This window comes from Rhinopithecus bieti, unplaced genomic scaffold (assembly GCF_001698545.2).
Source record: "Rhinopithecus bieti isolate Rb0 unplaced genomic scaffold, ASM169854v2 scaffold_8309, whole genome shotgun sequence".
Classification (NCBI taxonomy): domain Eukaryota; kingdom Metazoa; phylum Chordata; class Mammalia; order Primates; family Cercopithecidae; genus Rhinopithecus; species Rhinopithecus bieti.
The window spans coordinates 593,120-619,880 of NW_016805935.1; the positions used below are offsets into that span (position 1 = coordinate 593,120).

General features: G+C 42.1%; 1 protein-coding gene across 2 annotated transcripts; it reads left to right on the forward strand.

The window, feature by feature from the left end:
* Positions 1-26,317, forward strand: TPMT (thiopurine S-methyltransferase). Of its 2 annotated transcripts, none has more exons than XM_017874258.1 (9): positions 1-136; positions 6,055-6,238; positions 7,806-7,898; positions 12,465-12,597; positions 16,537-16,589; positions 17,548-17,622; positions 20,413-20,498; positions 22,448-22,492; positions 23,856-26,317. In XM_017874258.1, the coding sequence occupies exons 2-9, from the start codon at positions 6,099-6,101 to the stop codon at positions 23,966-23,968; spliced, it is 738 nt and encodes a 245-aa protein (XP_017729747.1). In that variant the 5' UTR covers positions 1-136; positions 6,055-6,098; the 3' UTR covers positions 23,969-26,317. The 2 variants fall into 2 exon arrangements, with proteins under 2 accessions (XP_017729747.1, XP_017729749.1); XM_017874260.1 differs by having other exon boundaries at positions 33-127.
* Positions 26,318-26,761: the final 444 nt, after the last annotated feature.

Below are 26,761 nucleotides of genomic sequence, written 5' to 3' on the forward strand. Positions count from 1 at the left end.
AGGCGGGGCGGGAAAGAGGCGGGGCGCGGGCGGAGGCGGGGCGCGGAGAGGTGGCGGAGGCCGGCGAGAACCCGGACTGGCTCCTGAGGACGTCGGCGGTGGCGGAGGCAAAGGCTGGCAACGCTCTGTAAGCGAGGTAGGCTCCCTAGGGGGCGGAGGGTGCGGGTGAGAAACAGAACGATTTGCTAGGAGTGTATGCGCCTGTGCTAGGGTTCCCAGGAATTCTTACAAGCGTAGACAGCCCAGCAATCAGGCCTGTGAAGTGGGGTTCAGGGCTGAAGTGGAAACTGGGAAGAACGAGATTGGACAATAAATGACCTAAATCCAAGGTCCAATATTTAAAGTGTGTCCAAAGCATTGGTGTGTTTTAATTATTTTTTTTTCTTTTTTCTTTTACAGACAGGGTCTCCCTCTGTCGCCCAGGCTAGTGTGCAGTGGCACAATCATAGCTCACTGTAACCTGAAACTCCTGGGCTCAAGTGATCCTCCCGCCCCAGCCTCCTCAGTAACTGGGACTACAGGCTCGCTACACCACGCTTGGCTAATTTTTCAAATTTTTTTTTTATGGAAACGGACTCTCGGTTTTTGCCCCAGCCTGGTGTATTAATGATTTTAGAAAAGAGAAATACTGCCAAATAGTGAGTGATTCCCTGGAGATGTGGGAAACTGGGGTGCTGTAAACATTCTGTCTTGTTCTGTGGTGGGTTACACAGGTGTATGCGTATGTAAAAAATTCACCGAGTCATACTCTTTTAAGATTTGTGCACCTGAGGGAAGTTTCTCTTCAATTTTATGAAATTTAAAAACAAAACTATAGCAGATGCTTTTGAAAAGCTAAGAATGGAGACTAGAACAACTTGAGGACTTGTATGACCAAAGGAGCACGTCTACACTTTCTGTTTGTGGGCAGGAATTATTGTGAAATTTCCCTTCCTTAATTCTTGTAATGTGCACTTTTTTTGTATTATAGCAATAAACTTTATTTCTCTAGAAATGGTGTGTACAAGTGGAGTCCGTGCTGAGAAATTGTTAGAACAGCTAAGACGTTGAGTCCAGGAGTTTGAGACCAGCCTGGGTAACATAGCAAGACCCTGTCCCTACAAAATATTTAAAAATTAACCAGGCATGGTGGTGCACCCTTGTAGTCCCAGGTACTCAGGAGGTTGAAGTGAGAGGACTCCTTGAGCCCCAATGTTGGAGATGGAAGTGTCATTACACCACTGCACTCCAGCCTGGGGGATAGAGGAAAACCCTGTCTCAAAAGCAAACATACAGCTAAGACGTGATTAAATTATGTGCATGATTTTGTTAGACGGTTCAAGTTTGTGTGAAAGCAATAGAGTTGTGCTACTCCAGCGGCTGTGGCACTATGATAAAGATTATGCTTCTCTTTTAAGTAGAGAACTGCTTTATGAAGCCTTGAATTTAGGTTCCAGAGTTTCTGAATGAAAATGAAGATGAGAAAACTGCAACATTATTTTGCTTTTCTGTACCCAATATAAATCAGATACTTTCCACTGACATCTCAGAAAACTCTGAGAGTCACCTCCTGATACCACCAGGGTCTTGCAGAAGCCATTTGTCAACAAGTGTTTGATAAGAAGTGAATTCATGTTCCCAAGTAATGAGAGAAATGCCTCCTCCTTATATCCTAAGCATACTGAGGCCAAATTTGGCAACAAAAGGGGAAATTTTCCTGAAATACATGCTTTTATGCAATGTTTGCTATTTCACAGATTAATCATTAAATTAGACCCACCAATAATAACATGCTAGTATAATCCAAACTAGTTTCACTAATAATTTAAAGGGAATGTTAGAATGATGGTGTTATATTGTCCTTAATATTGCAAAGTTGACATTGAAAGAACAGGCATTTTCCTCATACATTCAGATGGATCTGCAGTTATGGTCTGTCAGCTAAAGAATGAGAAGTTCTTAATTTAGAAAGGAGATCTCTTTCTCATGAGTGGTTTCAGACTGTAGAGTGGCCATTCTGACAGGCTGAGAAGTGTAACCTCAGGCCAGAAGCCAGAAACTGACACTTCCAGGGAGGGGCAAAGGGAACAGGAATTTATGCTGAGGAAGGTGGCCAAATATACATATTCAATAAGCTGTAGGATGACTCATGAATATTTATGAAAGAAGGAAAGGTACCTGTGTGTAACTGAGCTTCATGGGTACCATGCACAAAAAATGGCAGTGTTACCACGATCACAGATGGAGTTTTGGGCCCTCTTACATCAAAAGGTGAAGCAGAGGACAGAAAAACCCTTACTGTGCATTCTCAGTAAACTGGCCAGAACCAATTTGTGGTCTGTGACTTCTTATCAGGCACAAAAGGAGGGATAGCATCAGGGGGTTGGTTGATATCAGTAGTAGAATCTTCTGAAAGGGCTGGTTTCCCTTAAGCCCTTAGGGAACAAAGCCTAACTGTGGTTAGCAGGAGAGGAGGTATAGAGTTGTATGTGACACTCTATCTACTCTTGGCCCAGAACTCAGTTTTCAAAGTTACTCTGGGGTCCCGTTGTAGTGAGCCAGCCTGGGCAACAAGAGTGAAACTCCATCTCAAAAAAAAAAGAAGGAAAAGGAAAGAAACTGTGCCTTCAGTCAATTGAGAGGCTTTGAATTTTATTGTTAGTTTACATTGTACATGTCTTTTATCAGTTTCCTTAGTGTGCATTTCCCATGCAAAAAAAGAAGCTGCAGAAAATTAGTTGAAAATACAAATGTGTGGAGTAGAAATAGGATATTAAACTATAGTTCAGTATCTACTTTAGTCTGTTTTTGCTGCCTCCTGAAAGTAACAGGATTTTTTTTTTTAAGGCATAAAGTACTAGGATAGCAGGACAGGAGAGACAAAATTAATAAAAGTTTGGAAAGGCAAATGGACAAGTGGGAAAGGATTTTGCAACTTCAAGGAAGCTGAATTCTAAACCAGCAATGAGGAAAGCCATTGAGCAGCCCAGTTTGCATTACCGAATCCCCAAATGCTCAGGATTAGCGCACCAGGTACCTCCATGAAGTGTGAGAGTATGGTTGAAACAGGAAGGATTGCTTGAAATGCTGGTTCAGAACAGGCCAAATTCCCAGATCCCTTTCTCAACTTCTTGCAACCAAGTGTGTACATCTCACCACACCAGCAGGCTTTGGGGGTTTATTCTCTGGAAAGGGTAAAAAAAAAGAGTGTCTAGACTGAGAAGATACAATACACAGTTGAGCACGGGAGCATACAGAAAACATGAGGATTAATTGAGTACAGCAAACTGGATGCTGGGACCCTCGCCTACTTCGCTTCTTCTTTTCTTATATGAGTATATAACAGTGGCTCCAACAACAGAATCCTTAAGACAGGAATTGGGAGATCCATCTATGGAAAGTCTGACTAGCGCAAAGACATTAAAGACATTAGCCAGGCATGGGGTTGGGCACCTGCAGTCCCAGCTACTTTGGAGGCTGAGGCAGGAGGATCACTTGAGCCCAGAAGTTTGAGGCTGTATTGTGCCACTGTACTACAGCCTGGGTGACAGAGTGAGGCCCTACCTCTAAAAAATAAATAAATAAATACATCTAGGTTTCCAAATGAAATACACTCACATCACCCTACAGTATAAGCCCCACCCACATTCTTTGCCTTTATTCATTTTAGTACCTATTCTTTTTTTTTTTTTAAAGACAAGGTCTTGATCTGTAGCCCAGGCTGGCGTGCAGTGGCACCATCATAGCTCACTGCAGCCTTGAACTCCTAGGTTCGAGCCATCTTCCTGCCTCAGCCTCCTGAGTAGCTAGGATTACAGGCATGCACCACCATGCCTGGCCAATTTTAAAACTGTTTTAGTAGAGATGGGAGTCTCACTATGTTGCCCAAGCTAGTCTGAAACTCCAGGCCTCAAGCCATCCTCCTACCTTGGTCGCCCAAAGCACCGGGTGATTGATAGCAAAAAAAAAAAAAGAAGAAGAAGTTTTAAAAATGAGAATTAAGGGAAATCTTTGAGAAAATAGTGCAAAAAGATGAAGATACAGAAAAATAGAAAAAATGAGAAATTTACCATACCACGTAAGAAGATTCTAGAGACAAATCATGGGGTCCCAGAAGGAGAAATAAAAAAAGCAGAGGGATGGCCAGGCTCAGTGGCCCACGCCTGGAATCCCAGCACTTTTGGGAAGCCAAGGCTGGTGAATTATATGAGGCTGGGAGTTCAAGACCAGCCTGGCCAACATGGTGAAATCTCTTCTCTACTAAAAACACAAAAATTAGCTGGACCTGGTAGTGCACGCCTGTAATCCCAGCTACTCAGGAGGCTGAGGTGGGCGTGATTTTTCACTGTTCAGTGAAAACCTTTAGGGTGCCAACACCCTATGGCCCCCACACTTCTAACCAAGAATTTGATACCCAGCAGAGCTATACATCAAGGATGAGAAATAGTCTAACCGTGTTTTATACGTGCAAAATGGAAAACAGTATTTTTCTTCCTTGAGCTTTTTCAGGAAGCTCTGGAGTTTGGGCTTCATCAATATAAGGGTGGCCACTAAAAAACAACAACAAAAAAGAGGAAGACATTAAATAGAGCTGGAGATTTAGACAAGAAGGAAATCTCCAGAATGATGATGAAGAGAGATCCCAGAAAGCTAGCTGTCTACCAGGAATAGAGAATAGTCAGGGCAGATTCCAGGAGAGAATTCTCCAAGATGATACTGATAGTATAGCTGATGACTGGAGAGACTGAGAGTGTATTGATAGGAAATTGGGACAATTGGCAGAATTTAGAGTTGAATTAGGAGTAAGTACGATCGTGCCTACGTGATGAAGCCTGCATAAAAACCCAAGAGGATGGGGTTTGGAGAGCCTCCTGATAGCTGAACAGGTGAAGGTACCTGCAGTTAACCCATCTCTTCATCCGAATCCTCTGCAGTATCCTTTATAATAAATGTGCAAAGATAACTAAGTATTTCTCTGAGTTTTGTGAGTTGCACTAGCAAATTAAGCAAACCCAAAGTGGAAGGTGTGGGAACCCCAGCTTGAAGCTGATCAAGACCTGGACTTGCGACTGGTATCTAAGTGAGGAGGGAAGTTGTAGGGATTGAACTCCCAACATACAGATCTGACACTATCTCCAGATAGGTAATGTCAGAATTAAATCAGAAGATACCCAACTGGTGTCCAATATGTGGTGTGCTGGGGGGAAGAACCCCCACATTTGGTTGCAGAAATCTGGATGATTGGGGCGTGAGAGAGAGGAAACACTTGTATTAAGATATAATTCAGTTTATTTAACTATCTCTTGTAATGTGTATTAAGGGGTTTGCCTGTACCACCAGACGCACTGAAAATAATTTTTTGTATCACTTTTTATCGGATGCTGAATTGGCTAGGTGCAGTGGCTCACACTTGTAATCCCAGTGCTTTGCGAGGCCAAGACAGAAGGATCCCTTGAGCCCAGGAGTTCTTTGTTGTCTGGACAACAAAATGAGAACCATCTCTATTAAAAAAAAAAAAATATATATATATATATACACACACACACACACACACACACACACACACACACACACAAATTAGCCAGGTGTGGTGGAGTGTACCTGAAGTCCCAGCTACTTGGGAGGTTGAGGTTGGAGGATCGCTTGAACCCAGGAGGTTGAGGCTTGCAGTAAGCCAAGGTCTCCAGCCCGGGTAACAGAGCAAGACCCTATCTCTAAAAAAAAGAAAGAAAGAAAGATTAGCCGGGCGTGATGGTACACACCTGCAGTCCCAGCTACTTGGGAGGCTGAGGCAGCAGAATTGCTGGAACCTGGGATGCAGAGGTTGCAGTGAGCCAAGATCACACCAGTGTACCCCAGGCTGGGAGGCAGAGGTTGCAGTGACCCAAGATCACACCACTGCACCCCAGGCTGGGAGACACAGCATGACTCCATCTCAAAATTAAAAACAAACATAAAAAAAGAAAGAAATACTTTTTAAAAACTCACACTGCTAAGAATAATAGGTTTTCATTTAGCTCATCAATAGAATTCCAATGACCTTAAATGACAACATTGCAAATATTTTCCACTTAGGCAGGGAAGACATATGCTTGTGAGACAAAGGTGTCTATGAAACTATGGATGGTTCAAGAACTTCACTTGACATTGAAGAGTACTCCGATACTGAGGTACAGAAAAACCAAGTAGTAACTCTGGAAGAATGGCAAGACAAGTGGGTGAACAGCAAAACTGCTTTTCATCTGGAACAAGGACATCAGTAAGAAATATTGAGTATATAATAGAGAAATGTTATACCAGAAACTGACTTTGAGATAGAAATAATAATATAAGTACACATTATTTGACTATTTTTTTTTTTTTTTTTGAGACCGAGTCCCACTCTGTCGCCCAGGCTGGAGTGCAGTGGCCAGATCTCAGCTCACTGCAAGCTCCGCCATTCTCCTGCCTCAGCCTCCCGAGTAGCTGGGACTACAGGGGCCCGCCACCTCGCCCAGCTAGATTTTTGTATTTTTTAGTAGAGATGGAGTTTCACCGTGTTAGCCAGGATGGACTCGATCTCCTGACCTCGTGATCCGCCCATCTCGGCCTCCCAAAGTGCTGGGATTACAGGCTTGAGCCGCCGCGCCCGGCCTCATTTACCTTCTTGAGGAAAGTACTTAGATCAGTTTTTAAGAATAATGTACAGCAAATAATTTTTCCATGGATATTATTTTAGCTTTATTGTGTTGGTACTTTTACATACTATATTCAGGTATTATTATTTTTCATAATTCACTTTAAAAATTGTGCCAAGTTTATTAAAAGAGATTTTTCCCTTGATTTTCAGAGGTCAGACTGTGTCTTCCATTGCTGTTATTTTAATTTGACTAATTTTTAAGATGCACATTTAACTCTTCACATTTTTGTGTCTCCTGAATCACAGTGCATCTATGGCATGATGTAGTTTAATTGGCAGTGTCTTTTCTTCCCACAGTGTGTGACTTACAAATGATATCTTAGATTTTTTAAATATGTTCTTTGATCCCTGCAGCATCTGTGTATTAGTCATGAATATTTATACCTGCAACAGGTACTCAAGCAATGTTTATGCTTACAGTTCTTTATACTGAAAACCAGCAGTGTCTGACTTTGCTTTCCAATAGGATGTGTTCAGATGCTGAAGAATTATCTCTATGGTGGGAGAAGAGAAGTTACAAGAAATTAAAAAGTGAGCTAGGATGTTGTGCAATGTAGTAGTAGTCTTCATAGCAGAAATAAATCATGGGACCAGTGCTGAGTAAAGTGGTCGTTATAGACTTTGCTTGTTCTGGGCAGCCACACCCATCTCCCCAGGAGATGACATCATCATCCCAGAAACATTGGCTTCTTTCTGTCGTGTGGAAGGCCTTAGAAGAACCACATCTCCACAGAGGAAATTACAAGAAACTACAAGAGTTACACTTCTCAGGTTTACTTCTGAGACTTGAGTCCATGTTTAGAGAACTTACCATGAAATGAATGTTGAAAAATCCATGGCTCCTGAGGTTCCATCACCCCCGAAATAGTATATATTTAGAGAATTAATAAAGAATTTTCAAAACATACCCAAGAAAAAAATTATTTTTAATTACTAATCAGGAAAGCCCTGGGTGTAAGTCAGATTTACCACTGACTGAGTGGGTGTCTGAGCAAGTTACCTGTTTCTTCATATGTAAGCTGGAGAGTATAATAATTAATAGCATCTGCTTATTAAGGTTGTTGGGAATATTAAGTGAGATAATGAATGAAAAGTATTCACCTACGATACAATTGTCCTAAAAACTTTTTTTTTTTTTCCTCCTCAGGCTGTTAAAGAAGCATTTAGATACTTTTCTCAAAGGCAAGAGTGGACTGAGGGTATTTTTTCCTCTTTGCGGAAAAGCGGTTGAGATGAAATGGTATGAGCAGATAAACATTAACAGAATTATCTTGTCTTGATGAATTCTTTGGGTGATTTAACAGGATGTGAGTTTAGAAACTCCATTTTCAGGAAGTACACAGGAATTTCTTATGTTTCTGTTAGTGATGGGTATATAACTGGAAATAATCTCAAACAGTAAGAAACAACAGAAACAGGTATGAAGTCTTTCTGGATTGAGTTTCAAAATCAAAAAATCAGTTTGGAGCCAATGAGGGGAGAAAAAACAGCCTTCCCTCTTACATTTCCTGGATCCTTGTATGTGGTTCAGTTTTTGTAGGTGGTTTAGGAATTTAGCTAAGTTAATTTTTAGATATTTGAAATGGTGGTGGACAGAGAAATTCAAAATGAATTACAGCTTTTTGGCAGGACAATGTTCATAGTCCACAGTTCAGCTCAACCTTCCCCTCCCACCAGGGAACACAGGAGTTTCTGTTATCGTGAACCGTTGTTATAAAACAGTGATTAAGACGGTATTTCTTGTGAGTAATTCTGTACAAAGAGAATTCACTTTAACAAGCCACTTTTACTGTGAGTTACCCTAAAGTCACCTCGACATCGTTCTCTATACAGAACTCTGTTGTAATGATAATATACATATACAATCATACCTGCCAAGATATGCATTTATTTATAAACTTGAATGTTGAGAACTTTGATCATTGAGCAGGAAAGAAAAAAGAATGTATGAAAAGGTTAGTAAATGTGCCAGGTGTGGTGGTTCCCGCCTGTAATCCCAGCACTTTGGGAGGCCAAGGCAGAAGGATCTCTTGAGCCCAGGAATTTGAGACCAGTCTGGGCAACATAGTGAGACCCTGCCTCAAAAAATAAATTAAAACTAAAAGATTAATAAATGTAAAATATAATAACGTAAAAATGGTCTATTCTGAATATAAATATAGGTGACTAACACAGAGTATGCATGCATTTTTTGGGAGTTGATTTTCAAGTAGAGATGATAGAATTTTTGCAGCCAGCACACACTCAATTGTAGCTGAGAGCCTTTGTTAGAGGGCTGCTATGACTTTAAGATTCAAGTGTGGTCTTCAATTCGTGTGAAATTGAGAATATTTAAACTATATTATTGCACCTGTATTTTAACCAATTCATTGAGCCAGAAGAGACAGTTACTTTCAAAACTACCCTCAAAAAAATATTAACTCTATAAACAGATTGTCATGCAATGTCATCATAAATGGTAACAATGTAACAGGTTCTGAGCCAACATTAGGAAAATGGTGTGAAATAGCCAATTAAATGTGATTGTTGAATATTTGGGGTCTAAAGCCATTTTTAAAAAATTACAAAAAATATCAGAACTTGTCAGTTGCGGTGACTCACACCTTTAATCCCAGCACTTTGGGAGGCCAAGGTGGGTGGATCACTTGAGGTCAGGAGTTCGAGACCAGCCTGGCCAACATGGTGAAAACCTGTCTCTACTAAAAATACAAAAATTAGCCAAGCGTGGTGGCGCACACTTGTAATCCCAACTACCTGAGAAGCTGAAGCAGGTGAATTGCTTGAACCCAGGAGGCAGAGGTTGCAGTGAGCCCATGCACTCCAGCCTAGGTGACAGAGCGAGACTCCATCTCCAAAAATATGTGTGTGTATATATATGTATATATACGTAAATACAGTTATATATATATATATATTAGAACTGAGCTACTGTAATTACATGTAAGAAGTTACGGTAGTAGATGATTTTTCATTTATGTAACTGATCTATGTATTGAGGTCTATACAGACGTCAGATGTGAATAGAAAAACTGATCATGAGCTAAAGCCAAAAAGCATTAAAACAAAATGTTTAAGATATTTAGGTTTTGGTTTTGGGTTTTTTGAGACAGTCCCACTCTGTCACCCAGGGTGGAGTGCAGTGGCATGATCATAGCTCACTATAACCTTGAACTCCTGGGTTCAAGAGATTTTTCCCTCCCAACGTGCTGGGATAACATGCATAAGCCACCGCACTTGGTCTTATTTTGTTTTTATTACAGGTGGTAGTAGGCTATGCTTCATTTTCCATCTGTTGAATGAGAAATAAAAACACATGCAGCCAATTTGAATAACATTTTTGTTTACATTTTATAACTTTAAAATGTATGGAGAATTTTAAAACTCCCTGTATGTTTACAAATATCCCAGGAAATATGAAAGATGAAAGACAATTTATTAATGTTTCATTTTACAACTCAACAGTTCATGCTCTGCCCACATTGAAAGTATGTACTCTTTTGTAGATAAAAGGTACAGTCAGTCCTGCTATACTTGTTTCAAAACTGAATTCTAACTCAATTGATATATTAGGGAACAATTTGAGCATGAAATAAATTTCACATTTGCTTGTGTGTGATTTCATCTGTAAGAAGCCTTAGGTAAAAGCAGAAAACTGCACCCAGTTGAACTAAGCCATGGATGAATAGACGGAATGCACAAACATCCCTCAGCTCCCTCAGTAAGCATGAGGTCTTTTTCACAGTAAAGTCCCATATTGTAGTATTTATCTATTTCTCAACCATTTAACATGTGTAAAACTGTTGTTATTAGGTTCCTGTTTTTGTTTTTCAATGTGGCACTGACAAAGATTTTAAATGCTGTGCCCTCACTTTCCCCACCAGCCTGGTGAATTTTTTTTTTTTTTTTTTTTTTTTTTTTTTTTTTTTGAGACGGAGTTTCACTCCTTGTTGCCAGGCTGGGAGTGCAATGGCACGATCTCCGGCTCACCGCAACCTCCACCCTCCCAGGTTCAAGCGAATCTCCCTGTCTAGCCCCATTAGTAGACTGGGATTACAGGCATTTTGCCACATTGTCCCAGCTAATTTTGTATTTTTTAGTAGTAGACAGGTTTCTCCATGTTGTCAGGCTGGTCACTCAAACTCTGACCTCAGGTGATCCACCCGCCTTCGGCCTCCCAAAGTGCTGGGATTACAGGCAATGAGTCACCATGCCCGGCCAGCCCTGTGTTGCGTGATTTAGCATAGTGCAGTGATTGTAGGAAGGCACATGCTATATTATAGCAGAACTATGTTTTTATTTCACTTGACATAAAATCATAATTGTCCTAGGTATTTGTGCCACCGGTACTGTTTTCTCTTGAGTCCAAGATCCTGAGACTAAGTTCTGTTAATTATAAAACTTACCAGGACTGTAATCCCAGCACTTTGGGAGGCAGACCACTTGAGGTCAGCAGTTCGAGACCAGCCTGGCCAACGTGGTGAAACCCCGTCTCTACTAAAAATACAAAAATTAGCCGGGTGTGGTGGGGCACACCTGTAATCCCAGCTACTCTGGAGGCTGAGGCAGGAGAATTGCTTGAACCCAGGAGGTGGAGGTTGCAGCGAGCTGATAAATTGTGCCACTGTACTCCAGCCTGGCTGACAGAGTGAGATTCTGTCTCAAAAAAAAAAAAAAGTTAGCTGGGCATGGTGGCAGGCACCTGTAATCCCAGCTACTCGGGAAGCTGAGGCAGGAGAATCGCTTGAACCCGGCAGGTGGAGGTTGCAGTGAGCTGAGATTGCATCATTGGACTCCATCCAGCCTGGGTGACAGCGTGAGACTCCGTCTCAAAAAATAAATAAATTGGCTGGGCGCGGTGGCTCAAGCCTATAATCCCAGCACTTTGGGAGGCCGAGACGGGCGGATCACGAGGTCAGGAGATCGAGACCATCCTGGCTAACACGGTGAAACCCCGTCTCTACTAAAAAAATACAAAAAATTAGCCGGGCGAGATGGCGGGCGACTGTAGTCCCAGCTACTCGGGAGGCTGAGGCGAGAGAATGGCGTAAACCCGGGAGGCGGAGCTTGCAGTGAGCTGAGATCTGGCCACTGCACTGCAGCCTGGGCGACAGAGCGAGACTCCGTCTCAAAAAATAAATAAATAAATAAATAAATAAATAAACAGATAAAATTACCAGGAAAATGCTATTGTATATAATAAAATATACAAATTTTGGATAGTGTTTATTTTAAGCAAATGGAAACTACAAGATTAGTATACAAATGAGTGCTAATGCTCTAGACCTGTTCACTTCAGTACAGTAGCTACTAGCCACATGTGGCTATTTAAATGTAAACTAAATAAAATTTAAAATTCAGTTCCTCAATCATGAGGCGCCAACGTGGTGAATGGCTATTTTATTGGACAGCACAGATACAGACATTTTCATCATTGCAGAAAATTTTAATGGGCAGTACTGATTTAGAGAAGTTGAAAAGCATTTCCTCTAGTCAAATCGATTTGTATTAAATCAGTATGTTAAGTTATATGTCTATAATTTCATTCCAACTGTTCCATATATAAAAATATATATATATAATTTTCCAAGTGTTTACTGTTTCCCGAGGTCATATAAGTCAGTTTTTCAGAATTTTATAAGGTTTGAAAATAATATAGATCTGCTTTCCTGCATGTTCTTTGAAACCCTGTGAACCTGAATTCATATAAATTCCTTTAAATTAAAGAAAATATATGCTTACTCCAATATAACCCCCCATTTAGTCATTTGAAAACATAATTTAAGTGTAAATGTATGATTTTATGCAGGTTTGCAAACCGGGGACACAGTGTAGTTGGTGTGGAAATCAGTGAACTTGGGATACGAGAATTTTTTACAGAGCAGAATCTTTCTTACACAGAAGAACCAATCACCGAAATTCCTGGAGCCAAAGTATTTAAGGTTTGTTTTGGTTTAGGTAAATAATTGTATCCATATCCCCACAAAAGTTTTTCTCAGCATGAGTATTATGAGGATACCATATATGTGTCCAGTGGTTCCTATTTAGCACACAGATTCATCCTAGACATTACATAGTATCAGGAGCAAGGGCTTAAAAATGTAGGTGATAGCTACCTAAACAGATATAGACATATGTATATAAAAGCTGAGGTCAAAGCCTTTCCGTACTCAAGTTTTTACGTTTGTTTTATTTTTATTAACATGCATTTTCTGAGAACCCATCATGTGCCAGACCCCGCCTAAGACATTGAAGAGATAAAGATAACACAGTACGCCCCCCACCCACCCCAACCCTCCCCGCCAAAGAATCTCTTAGTTTAGGAGAGAAGAGAAACAGGGACAAAGCTATTTGTAATGCGTGGAGCTAAGTGTAAAGACATAGGGTATTAAGGAAAGAGATGGGAGTTACACCTGCCCAGCCTGGCGGTGCTTCCTGAAGCATGGTGACAGAGCTGGAATCAGGCAGGGCCTGGGTCCATGGCCTTGGACACCTGGGGAAGATACTACTTCACTCACCCAAGAGGCCTCATAGGAAGTGATTTGAAGGGAAGTAGCCTCCTGGCAGAGAGACCAGACAGGAGGCTGTGGCAGTGGTCCAGGAAAGACATCGTGAATCCCTGAGCAAGGAGAGTGATGGGGCATAGAGAGTAGATAGGATGGGTTAAAGCAACATTTATGATAGACTCACAGGTTCTGTGACCGAATGAGGACCAAAGGAGCGATGAGTTCACATTTCTGGCTCCGATAACTGGCTGGATGATCAATAATAAATGAGAAGGGCAGAAAGCATGAAACTTTTTCTAGAGATGATGAGTTTAAGGGACCTGTGGAATGGCAAAGGTTTTATGTCTGAAGCATGGAGTGGGGTTTGGGCTGAAAATGATAGGTTTGGGAGTGGTCTTTATGCTATGAGCAGAATGATGCACTGTAAATAAACAAACACTACCCAAGTGAGAACAAGCAGAGGGAATCGGTTTGGCAAAGACTCAAAGGCAGGCAGAGGAGTGGGAAAGCTTTACAGTGGACAAAAGTAAAACTTCCAGCATGTGCTGATGGGAGGCTGTTGGCATAGGGAAGCTGGAGGTGGGCAACTATGGGAGGCTGTTGGCACAGGGAAGCTGGAGGTGGGCAACTAGGAATGGAGCATCCTATGTAATTGGTTTGGAGAGCATGTTTGCCTTTCTCTGGCTGGTCCTAAAACGGAAGAAGTGTGATGGTAAAAATTAGGGAAGCTGGCAGTCATTGACCAAGTCACGGCAGAGGTTGTGAAGCAGCTACCTTGTCTAGGGTAAATACCCCAGGTTCGTCGTCTTGTGCTAGGAAAATTTAGGACACAGATACACACGAGGAGTTTAGGAGTGGAGGTTTAATAGCCAAAAAAAAAAGAAAAAAAGGAGAGAGAAAGAAAGAGAAAAGAAAACAACTTTATCTCTAGTGAGAGAGAGAGGGGACTTCTGAGCGGAAAAAACCTGCCAGGTGTGCAACCACCAGATATAGTGCAGCCTGAGGAGTCAGTGTCTGATTTACATAGGGCTCACAGATTGGTTCGATCAAGTGTGATGTTTACATAAAGTGCTGGGAAGGCTGGTCTCCCTGCCCTAATCTTATTATGCAAATGAACTCTTCCCTTGGCTGGCGCCATGTTGACTGCTTCTTACTATACAGGTGGCTGGCAGAGAAGGGAAGATGGAGCCACCATTTTGAACATGATTGGCACAAACTGCCAGCATCTATGTCTGCAGCTCGATTTTAAAGGCTGCTCTTTGTTAGAAAGAAAAATGATTTGAGGCTGCTTTTCATTAAGAGGAAAACCTTCCGTACCCTCACTATCTGCCTAAGTAATTTCTTCTTAACTCCTGAATCAGTTGTGGGGTCAGAGTTGTATTGTCATTTAGGATCTATCGTCCATCTGTATACTCAGTGTCTCACAAAGTACTCTTTTCTAAATACTGAAATTAATTGCTCAGCTGGGCGTGGTGGCTCATGCCTGTAATCCCAGCACTTTGGGTGGCCAAGGTGGGTGGATCTCTTGAGGTCAGGAGTTCAAGACCAGCATGGCCAACATGGCGAAACCCCATCTCTACTAAAAATACAAAAATTAGCTGGCTGTGGTGATGTGTGCCTATAATCCCAGCTACTCAGGAGACTGAGGCAGGAGAACCACTTGAACCTGGGAGGTGGAGGTTGCAGTGAGCCAAGATCACACCACTGTATTCCAGCCTGGGCAATAGAGTAAGACTCTGTCTCAAAAAAAAAAAATTTATTGCTCAGATCAGTAGGAAACTCGATGGTATTTTTTATTTCACATCTTCCTCCCACCCCATTCTCAAAGCATTAGAGAATCCAAGGAGTTTACTCAGTCCAAAGAGGGCTAGTCCTGCTTCCAGGCCCCTCTTGGAGCAGCAGTTCCCCATCCAGGCTGCACATTTGAAATCATCTCTGTATCTTATAAGAATTCCCAATCCAAAGGTCTTACCCCAGACCAGTTATATCAGAATCTCTAGGGGTGGGGCCCTGGCATCCGTACAGTTTAAAGCTCCCCTTGATTCCAATCTGCAGGCAAAATTGAGATCCAGCTGTTCTCCTGCCTCCAGGCCCACCCGTCTCTGGGCTGACCCAGTGATCCCAGGCTGGTTGTCAAAGACCCTTCCTCCTCTACTTGTAAACCTGTGTGGGGACCTCATTTCAGAATAAAATCTAGCAGTCTTGTGCACTGATACACCTTTCCTACACTGCCCTTCATTCCAGCTCCCAGGATCCTAAAGTCTATGTTATATTGCCCCCTCTTGGAGTGCGCCCCCAGACCACACCCTAGAATGTCACCCTTTCAAAAGTCACTTCTTTTTTGTGTTGTTCTCTTGATTTTTGTTGTTGTATATTTCTTGGGATTATTTTGCTCCAAGTGTTTGTTTTTGAGACAGGGTCTTACTCTGTCACACAGGCTGGAGTACAGTGGCACAGTCACAGCTCACTGCAGCCTTGACCTCCCAGGCTCAAGTGACCCTCCCATCTCAGCCTCCCAGGGAGCTGGAACTACAGGCGTGTGCCACCACACCCATCTAATTTTTTCTGTAGAGTGGAGTTTTGCCATGTTGCCCAGGCTGGTCTCATACTCCTGGGCTCAAGCGATCTGCCTGCTTCAGCCTCCCAAAGTGCTGGAATTACAGGTGTAAGCTACCACACCTGGCCAAAAGTCACCTTTCGTTTGGTCTCCCTGACGCTCCCAGGCAGGCCCCTGCTCTGCCTCTTGTGTTCACATAGTTCACAGGCACAGAACCGTAACAGAGCAGGCCGTTCTGGATTGTAATGTTTCTCTGTGCCCACGCTTCTCTGCTCTAGTCTGTCCTCACTGTGGTCAGAGACTGTGTCTAATTCAAATCTACTGTCTAGAACCCAGGATAGGTGTCTTGTCTACTAGGCGCTCAGCAAATAAATGCTCATTGGCTGAATGAATGAGCAAAAATGGAAGAATCAGCACAATTGCACATTTCCGGAATAACTTAAAATACCTGACTTTTCAGTACCACCCTGCCTGGTAATTGGTTGACCTGCAGATTTATCTTTAGCAGAGTAAAAATTTCACTCTGCTCGAGGAAACATTGCTAGAATTTTATAGCAGGCTCTGAAGTGAATAACAGCCAACTGATCTTCAAGGTTGTCCTCTGTGATATTCCTCTGAGTTGGCCCAAAAGAACCTCACACAGGTTTTAAAAGAAAAAAATAAGGTGCCAATAAAGTGCAGTAAAATTATTTACTTTAATTATGTTTTATTAACACATTATTTCCCTAGAACTTTTGCTTTGCTTGGCCCTCTTTTCTTGACTATTCAAGTAAGTACTAAGTAAAAAAAAAAATTTTGTTTTCATTATTTCATTACAGAGTTCTTCGGGGAACATTTCATTGTACTGTTGCAGCATTTTTGATTTTCCCAGGTAGGTTGAATACTGCATCTGCACTTTAAAAAACTGGAATGCTTGCCAAGCAGTGCAGGCATGGGAGTGGAGGGCTCTTCATCACTCTCCTCCGCCTGTGTAACATCCACAAAGCATTGTGTGTGTTTGTTTTTGTTTTTGTTTTCTTGAGACGGAGTCTCGCTCTGTCGCCCAGGCTGGAGTGCAATGGCCGGATCTCAGCTCACTGCAAGCTCCGCCTCCCGGGTTTACGCCATTCTCCTGCCTCAGCCTCCCGAGTAGCTGGGACTACAGGCGCCCGCCACCTGGCCCGGCTAGTTTTTTGTATTTTTTAGTAGAGACGGGGTTTCACCGTGTTAGCCAGGATGGTCTCGATCTCCTGACCTCGTGATCCGCCCATCTCGGCCTCCCAAAGTGCTGGGATTACAGGCTTGAGCCACCGCGCCCGGCCCACAAAGCATTTTTTTGAATGTCTGTTCTGCAGGTAGTTTTGTTATATTCTTGTCTGCACACTTTAATGTGTTTTGTCTTTGGTTAGCTCCCAAACTATGGGAAACTGAGGCAGCTAGGGAAAAAGAAAGGTGAGTAAGACAGTGTCTTCTACCTTGCAGCTGGGCCTATAATAGAAATGAATTTCAAGTGGCCGAGGGAGATAAGAGCTCATCTCCTGAAGGTCCCTGATACCTGAGCCAGAGGCTGGGAGCAGAGTTGTTGCACACCATCCTTTGTTATTTCTTCATGTCCCCAAATCATAACAAGAGTGGGGAGGCGGCTGCCACAGGCTCCTAAAACCATGAGGGGATGGACAGCTCTCCACACTCAGGTCCACACATCTTTATGGACTCTATGAGGAAATGCGGACGTGAGATCCTAGTATCTTGACGATGTTTGAAGTACCAGCATGCACCGTGGGGGGCGCTGTTCATCTTCTTAAAGATTTGATTTTTGTCCCATAAAATGTTTTTTCTCTTTCTGGTAGGACAAATATTGGCAAATTTGACATGATTTGGGATAGAGGAGCATTAGTTGCCGTTAATCCAGGTGATCGCAAAAGGTAAGTAATTTTTCTTTTTTTGTTTAGCCTTCTTAATTTTTTAGTATTCTATACTTTTTCTGGGTTCTAGAAAATCAGCTACACTTTTATGAGTTTGAAATGGCTTATTATATTTGGAATTTATAAAAACCTAAATCAAATCTTTAAAGATCAATTCTGTTACTTTCATTCAGCTATTCAACAAATATTTACTAAGTTCCTGCGATGCTCTAAATATATACTATGCCAGAAGCAGGGGAAATAACTGAACAGATTATACATGGTATTTGCTCTGACAATCTTTACATTTCCAGCTCTGTTCTTTCTCCCAAACATCCACATCACATGTCCAGTGTCTGCTTTGCATTTCCCATGTGACATCAGTGTCCTTTAACAACTCAAAATATCACTGAGACCTCTGTCTCCATAAGACACATTTGTATATGAAACCTGATCTGCTAATGTCTAAATTTGTAGGTGTTTCCCACTCCCTAAAGATGTTCATCCACTCCTTAGAGGTTAGTCCTTCTACAGGCTCTGGTTGGCATGGTAAAATCAGCCAAGCAGTGGGAAGCAGACTGAAAGTCACCAAGTGCAGACCAAGAGTAGACACAGCACTTTGGGAGGCTGAGGTGGGCAGATCACCTGAGGTCAGTTATTTCCCCAGTGTCTGGCATAGTATATATTTAGCACCTAGTAAGAGCTTAATAAATGTTTTTTAAATAAATGAATGAAAGAAGCGAACTGCACTCTGAGCAAGGGCAATATTATTTTACTATGTACTGGTAGTATCTTTGTTTATTTGTTTGTTTTGAGATGGAGTTCCACTCTTGCTGCCCAGGCTGGAGGGCAATGGCGTGATCTTGGCTCACCGCAACCTCCGCCTCCTGGGTTCAAGAGATTCTCCTGCCTCAGCCTCCCGAGTAGCTGGGACTACAGGCATGCGCCACCACTCCCAGCTAATTTTGTATTTTTATTAGAGACGGGGTTTCTCCCTGTTGGTCAGGCTGGTCTCGAACTCCCAACCTCAGGTGATCTGCTCACCTCAGCCTCCCAAAGTGCTGGGATTACAGGTGTAAGTCACTGTGCCCGGCCTTATCTTAGTATTTTATATATGTGCTGGTACTTAGTATCTTCGTTCTTTATCTACATGCTGGTACTCAGTACTTACTATGTTAGCACATCCTATTGGTGCTCTCATTAGGACTGGGTTGTCTTCTCCTTAGACTGTACATTGTCAAGTGCTGATGTATTTTCTGCTGTGACTCTCGAGTTCTTGCCTAACATAAACCAGTAGGGCAGACCTCATTTTTCTGGATTTTTTGAGACTTTTTGCGAGAGAAAAGTTCACATTCTAAGGGGAATAAAGTCTTCCAGTCCTAGGAAACCCTACCAAACTGGTCTGACATCGCCTTCATGGGGACAGCAAGTTTCTTCTGAAAAACAAGAATCAGAAAGTAACAGTTTCTGTTCAAAAGTTTGCTTTGGTCTGGTTCTTTCAGCTACAAGGAAGAGTGATCCACTGTTGAATGCTCACAGTTTGTGAAGTGGTTATTAGTCTTATCCTCATTTTACAGGTGAGGAAACTGAGGCACAGAAAAGTTAAGAATTTGTCAAGCTTACATAGCCAGTCGGTAGAGGAGCTGGGGTTTGAGCTTGGGCATCTCGTAGAGTCCACACTCCTAATCTCCACACTCGCCTCACCAACTTCTCACAGACCTCTGGACAGAGATCACAGTCTAGCCAGGCTCCGTAGAAACTGAAGTGCCAAGAGCCCAGGCTCCTTCCTCAGTGTGGGGAATAGTGTCCATCTTTGTCCTTGGCCTGTCTCTCATGGCCTCTCTACCTCCCTGTGTGCATCTCCGGTCCTCTCCTTTTCCCTCAGCTTCCTCCATTTTTATTCCCACATAGCTGACTTGCCTTCAACCCTCGGCCTCCTTGCTCCAATCACCATACAACAGAAAAGCTCCAACTTTCAGTAGGACCACAGCTAATTAGCAAGTCCTCTTCGGTCTCTTAATTCAATTTCCAAGTCAGTCATCTGATTGGTCAACTCATCGCCTGTCCCTGGTCCAGCCCTGGCTTCTGCCCAGTCTATCCATGGTCCTGTTACCATCAGCTTCCCGCTCTGAGCCAATCAGACCTGGCTCCCTGAGGCACCTACTCAAAGGACAGTTCCATTGCACTCATGGTTTATGCCACACTTGCAGAGCTTTCTTTCATGCCACCTTTTTTGGACCTGCTTGTTATTCTTATTTCTCTCTAATTACATAGAGGAAAAGAATTGTGTTTTCTCTTACATAAGGCCCCTGGAGGGGTCCCAGTCACCCAGGATATTTGTTAAATTGCAGCATCCCAGGCCCCACGGCAAACTGACTGCATCGGTCTGTGGGGATGGAGCTCAGCCATCTTTTCTTTCAACAAGAACCCCAGTGATTTTGACACCCAGCCTGATCTAGAAACCACTGCCCTCAAGCACACAGGCATCCAAGGTCAGCAGGCCCTCGAGTACTTCTTCAGGCCAGAAGGAGCCTCTACCCATCCTTATGTGATGTCTTCTGCTCTGATCAGCTCTGGAAGCAGGCCTCTATTTGATTCCCATTTGGACCAATTCCCAGCATAGGCAGGGGCCATAATTTGCTAAACCCACTTCTCACTTTTAAAATGAGAATCAACCGCTTGTGATTATTAGGAGAATTTAAACTGTGTAATATCAGCGAAAGTAACTTCTGGCTTCCTTCCCTGCCTTTTGTCCCTCCAGCCTTTGCCTGTGTAGAGAAATGTAACAAATACCTTCTTGTGTTCTTTTAGCTATGCAGATACAATGTTATCCCTCCTGGGAAAGAAGTTTCAATACCTCCTGTGTGTTTTGTCTTATGATCCAACTAAACATCCAGGTAAAGTTGTTGGTGTTGGGTTTTTTTTTTTATTTTTTTCTTTTACCAGTTGCCTAGTTTCTTGCTATAAATTCTCTGACATGGAAAAGCATTATTTTCTCCTAATTTCTCTCACAGGAAGCATACTGTGTATATACATGGAGATAATTCCAGTTTTGGCTAATGGGAACTATAAGCATTTTTTTCTCTTCCTATATTGTCCGTGATTTTCTTGTATTCCTTTCCCGTTTTGTTTGCCATTCACAACTCACACTGGAGAAAGGGGGGAAATGGATGATCCTGATAGACAAGAGAAATCTCATGAGCCCTGTTGGGAGGAAGGAGGAATGTGGTTGGATATTGCATATCCATATCACCCAAGTGGTAGTGATGTGTTGGACAGATGCCTTCACATACACAAGCCCAGGGTAAGAAGTGAATATGGGGATGTAGGAGTTGTGCAGGAAAAGCTATAAATTATTGTCCTTTTTAAATTTCTGAAGTCTTAAAATCTGTCTATTGCATTCTTTTATTTGTTTTGAATCTGTTGGGGGCATGTTTTCTCCTGAACTCATTTTAATGCATTCGAACAGTGAAACTTAACCTTTGTCATGGCTGGACTTGTACAGGGAGAAATACATAGACTTTTAATTTGTAAGAATCACCTTTTTGGCTGGGTGCAGTGGCTCAAGCCTGTAATCCCAGCACTTTGGGAGGCCGGAGACGGGCGGATCACGAGGGCCAGGAGATCGAACCATCCTGGCTAACACGGTGAAACCCGCGTCTCTACTAAAATACAAAAACTAGCCGGGCGAGGGTGTGGGCGGCTTGTAGGTCCCAGCTCCTCGGGAGGCCGAGGCAGGAGAATGGCGTGAACCGGAGGAGAAGCTTGCAGTGAGCTGAGTCTGCCACTGCACTCAGTCCGGGCGACAGAGTGAGGACTCCCGCTCAAAAAAAAAAAAAAAAAAAAAAAGAATCACCTTTTTGATTTTCAACTGAGCTTTTTTACATGCTTGTTTTTTAAGTATTTACATATGTTAGAATTTTGTTTTTTGTTTTGTTTTGTTTTTTGTTTTTGAGACACAGTCTCACTCTGTGGCCCAGGCTGGAGTGCAGTGGTTTGATCTCGGCTCACTGCAATGTGTGCCTTCCGGGTTCAAGCGATTCTCCTGCCTCAGCCTCCCAAGTAGCTGGGATTACAGTGTGTGCCATCACGCCCAGCTAATTTTTGTATTTTTAGTAGAGACAGAATTTCACCATGTTGGCCAGGCTGGTCTCGAACTCCTGACCTCAGGTGATCCGCCCTCCCCGGTACAGGCGTGAGCCACTGTGCCCAGCTAGTATTTTGTTTCTGCTTGAATAAATTGAGGTCTTAAAAAACTCATTAAAAGATGAGACCTACTGTTCCTAATTAAATCAGAGACAATCAAATGGAAATAGAAATTAATAGAGGCAGAAGTTAGCTCTGCTAATCTGATTTAAATTCCATTCATGAATAGGAGCCCTAACAAAGAACTTTTGGGAAGAAAATACAGCAGGCCCTTCTGGAGGTGGATGGTTGAGGATACTGCTCTTAGAAGGGGGCGGAAGTTTGGCTTCCTTATAGTCTATATCCTGCAGCAGAGCGGGAGGGGTGTATAAAATGTGGGTAAGTGCAGGAATTGGTACAAAATCAGTATACTAAAAGATGGTTGAAGCCCCAAAGGAATCTGCTGATGGACTCTACTCTGATTTCAATGAGCCTAAGTCCCTTGACTGGCTTAGCTGTCTCATCGAAGCTAAAGATGGATATGATGAGTATGTAACATTGCCATCCTCTCAGTAAGCCAATTTATTTATTCAGTATGAGATTTGCAAAAGAAGAATGAGAAGAACATGCCACATCATCACCTATTTGGATAACGAAGTTGTATATAGAACAAGTACACCTAGGTCATTGGAAATAAACTGCGAATTTCTCTTTTGCCTAGGTCCACCATTTTATGTTCCACATGCTGAAATTGAAAGGTTGTTTGGTAAGTTTGTGGACTTATGCTGTAACTTTTTAAATAAAGTCAAGTTAACTCTTTTAGGCCGGGTGTGGTGACTCATGCCTGTATTTCCAGCACTTTGGGAGGCCAAGGTGGGCAGATCACCTGAGGCCAGGAGTTCGAGACCAGGCTGGCCAACATGGCGAAACCCCATCTCTACAAAAATACAAAAATTAGGCCAGTGTGGTGGCATATGCCTGTAGTCCCAACTATTTGAGAGGCTGAGGCATGAGAATTGCTTGAACTTGGGAGGCAGAGATTGTAGTGAGCCAAGATTGTGCCACTGCGCTCCAGCCTGGGTAACAGTGAGACTCCAGCTAAAAAAAAAAAAAAAAAAAAACACCAAAAGAATCTGTTGTGAACTCTTAGTATATTAGTATCTAGAGTATGTCTATAAAATTTAAAAGATAAAGACCATGGTATTTAAAATTGTTTTATCTTAGAAAAGGAACTAATCTCTGTAAATATGCCCTGTATATATGCTATATGCTTTATGTTAAAGGCATTTGAACTTTTCTAGAGAGATGGTATATTTTTATTTATTTATTTATTTATTTATTTTTGAGATAGAATCTTGCTCTGTCACCCAGGCTGGAGTGCAGAAATGCAATCACAGCTCACTGCAGCCTCAACCTCCCTGGGCACAAGTGATCCTCCCACCTCAGCCTCCCAGGTATCTGGGACCAGAGGCATGCACCACAATGCTTAGCTAATTTTTGTATTTTTTTGTAGAGATGAGGTTTCACCACATTGCCCAGGTTGGTCTCCAACTCCTGGGCTCAAGTAATCCTCTTGTCTTGGTCTCCCACTGTACTAGGATTAGAGGCATGAGCCGCCGTGCCCAGTGGTGTATTTATTTTTTTCTTGGAAGTTAAAAGTGATGATAACAATTCAGAGTTCAGGAAATTTGCCCTTAGCATTCCTTTGTTTTGATTAAAAAGAAGAGAAAAACCTTTAGTATACACTGTTTTTAAAATAATTTCAAGGTTTTGTTTGTTTTGAGATGGAGTTTCACTCTTGTTGCCTAGGCTAGAGTGCAATGGTGCAATCTCAGCTCACTGCAACCTCCATCGCCCAGGTTCAAGTGATTCTCCTGCCTCAGCCTCTCAAGTAGCTGGGATGTGCCACCATACCCGGCTCATGCTGTATTTTTATTAGAGATGGGGTTTCACCATCTTGGCCAGACTGGTCATGAACTCCTGACTTCAAGTGATCCACCCACCTCAGCACCCCAAAGTGTTGGTTTACAGGTGTGAGCTGCCACACCCAGCCAACTTTAAGTATTTTTAAAAGAATCCCTGATGTCATTCTTCATAGTATTTTAACGTGTTACTCTTTCTTGTTTCAGGTAAAATATGCAATATACATTGTCTAGAGAAGGTTGATGCTTTTGAAGAACGACATAAAAGTTGGGGAATTGACTATCTTTTTGAAAAGTTGTATCTACTTACAGAAAAGTAAATGAGACATAGATAAAATAAAATCACATTGACATGTTTTTGAGGAATTGAAAATTCTGCTAATGCCTAAAATGTAACAGATTAATTTTTTTAATTGTTTATAAATCATATGATAGATCTTTACTAAAACAGCTTTTAGTAAAGCCGTTTACTTTTCTAAAAAAGTTTTAGAAGAAAAGATGTAACTAAACTTTTAAAGTAGCTCCTTAGGAGAGAGATTATGATGTGAAAGATTATACCTGTGTGTTGTGCAGATTGCAAGATACTTTACCAATCAGCATGTGTTACCTGTACAATTTAAAAAAATTTTTAAATGCAATGCATATTAAATATAATACACACAGAAAAAAGGGCATTTATTTTATTTTATTTTATTTTTTGAGATGGAGTTTCATTCTTGTTGCCCAAGCTGGAGTGCAATGACGCAATCTCAGCTCACTGCAACCTCCACCTCCCAGATTCAAGTGATTCTCATGCCTCAGCCTCCCGAGTAGCTGGGATTACAGGTGTGCACCACCACGCCCAGCTAATTTTTTGTATTTTTAGTAGAGATGGGGTTTCACCATGCTGGTCAGGCTGGTCTTGAACTCCTGATCTCAGGTGATCCACCCACATTGGCCTCCCAAAGTGCTGGGATTACAGGCGTGAGCCACTGCACCTGGCCTGACATTCTTTATGAAATTTAGAATTGTCGAAGAAATATAACACTTCAGTAGGGTTCAAGGTGGTCCCAAAAGTTATATAAAAGATTAGTTTTTACTATAAACCCTTGTCTTTTACTCAGATCCTAGAATCCCTTTTCACATGGTTTCTCCATATATAACAGAATCAAGAAACAAATTTTAATTAAATAATCTGTAATGGAATCAAGAAACAAATAAACTTTAATTAAATAATCTATATGGAATAAACATTCCCAAATTCTAAGAGTAAATTTTTCTTTAAGTTTTCCCTTAGTTTGGCGTTGTTGTTTTTTATAATTTAATCTGTTTACATCATCAGGTCTTATAAAGTATAATGTACTTAGAGCTGGATTCATGGCTGTTTATTATGAAAGTTTAGATTTTTCAGTTTTTCATTAACGATCACATTTTGTTATGTCAGACAGTCCTCTATAGCTCTGTATTACCCAACAACTAAATGGTTTAGATTGTTCAGCTCATGTTAATAGGATAGTTGTGCATTATAAAAAATGAGTTACTTGTGTGTGTGTGCACGCATGCGTGTGTGCTGGCTTAAAGGTTGTTAATGGGGGGGTTTGGGGTCCCCTTTGACATTGGTGAAAGCTATGGTATTCTCCCCAGAGATATGTCTTGTTAACCTCTCTAGTTCTCCTTGACCTGCATGTACAAACTTCTACCCTAGAAGCTCTCTGCCATTGATGTATTCTAATAGATTTGTCAGGCTATTAATTTGAAGCACCTCCTTGCCCACAATGAGTCTTGCGTCTCTGAGACATGCTCCCAGTCTATAGTGTGGGCTTCGGAAGCCATGACCCCCCAACTCTGCCTGCATCACCAGTTGAACGGACAACTGACCTGAGCTGGACCAACACAATTCTCTCCAGAGACTTTTGATTTTACTTTTTTGTAGAGACAGGGTCTCACTTTGTTGTCCAGGCTGATGTGGAAGTTGATGTGAGGCCTCAAGCAGTGCTCCTGTCTCGGCCACCCAAAGTGCTAGGACTACAGGTGTGAGCCATTGCGCTGGCCCTCTTCATAGACTTTTGGACTTGCGAATAGAAAGGCAACCCTGTCTCTACTAAAAATACAAAAAATTAGCCAGGTGTGGTGGCACGCACGTGTACTCCCAGTTACTCGGTAGGCTGAGGCAGGTGAATCACTTGAACCTGGGAGGTGGAGGTTGCAGTGAGCTGAGATCACACCACTGCACTCCAGCCTGTGCAACAGAGCGAGACTCCATCTCAAAAAACAGAAAAGAAAGAAAGGCAAGTTGACTGCTGAATGGGGAATCTGTAATGTGTACGCCTGGGGGCTGTGGGGCAGCCACATTCCACTACGTGGATCTGAGAAACAGAATGCTGATCTGCGGAAAGAGATGAGAACCAAAGAGAGGCCACTCGTGTTCTGGGTCCATTTTCATCCTTACTGAAGCCCAGCTGCCCAGGGTGGGGAAGAACACTCCGTGTCCATGGGATAGAGTCCTTTCCTCTTGCACTTGTGCTCAAAGAATCTTCAATAATACAAATGAGATATCCTTACGTAGTTGATCTTTTATGTAATATGTGTCTTCATTGGGGAATACTGACTTCTCAAAGTCTCAAGATGGAAGATATACCACATATAAATTCTTTTAGAGCAATTGAATTGTTTTTAGGATTTTCCAAAAATGCTTCTTGTTTCATTTTGTTATTTAAGTAACAGATTATCTAAGCCTCTGTACCCTGCACACTGTGGTTTACAAATGCCTTGCCCTGCCTATGAAGCAGGCATGAATGCTCCAGTATAGACAATGTTATCAGTAGCAGACAGGACAAAGAAAGAAAGGTATGTACTAATCAGTCTGTTTGGGTGAATGTGGAAAGAAAAATACAAAGAAATATAACCAAAGCTTAAACAGCTATCACTGGCAAGTTAGAGATTTGGCTCCATAAAGAATGGCACAGGGACCACAGAAGGTGGCCCGAAAGATGTACCTATGAGAGAGCTCCCAGCTGACGGGATTCGTTGGCAGAACGAAGTGACAAATACAACCTAAGCCACGGAGATATTAGTTCAAGTAATTTACCCAGTCGCAACTGCGGTACATACCTGTCATTGTTTTATTTTAATAC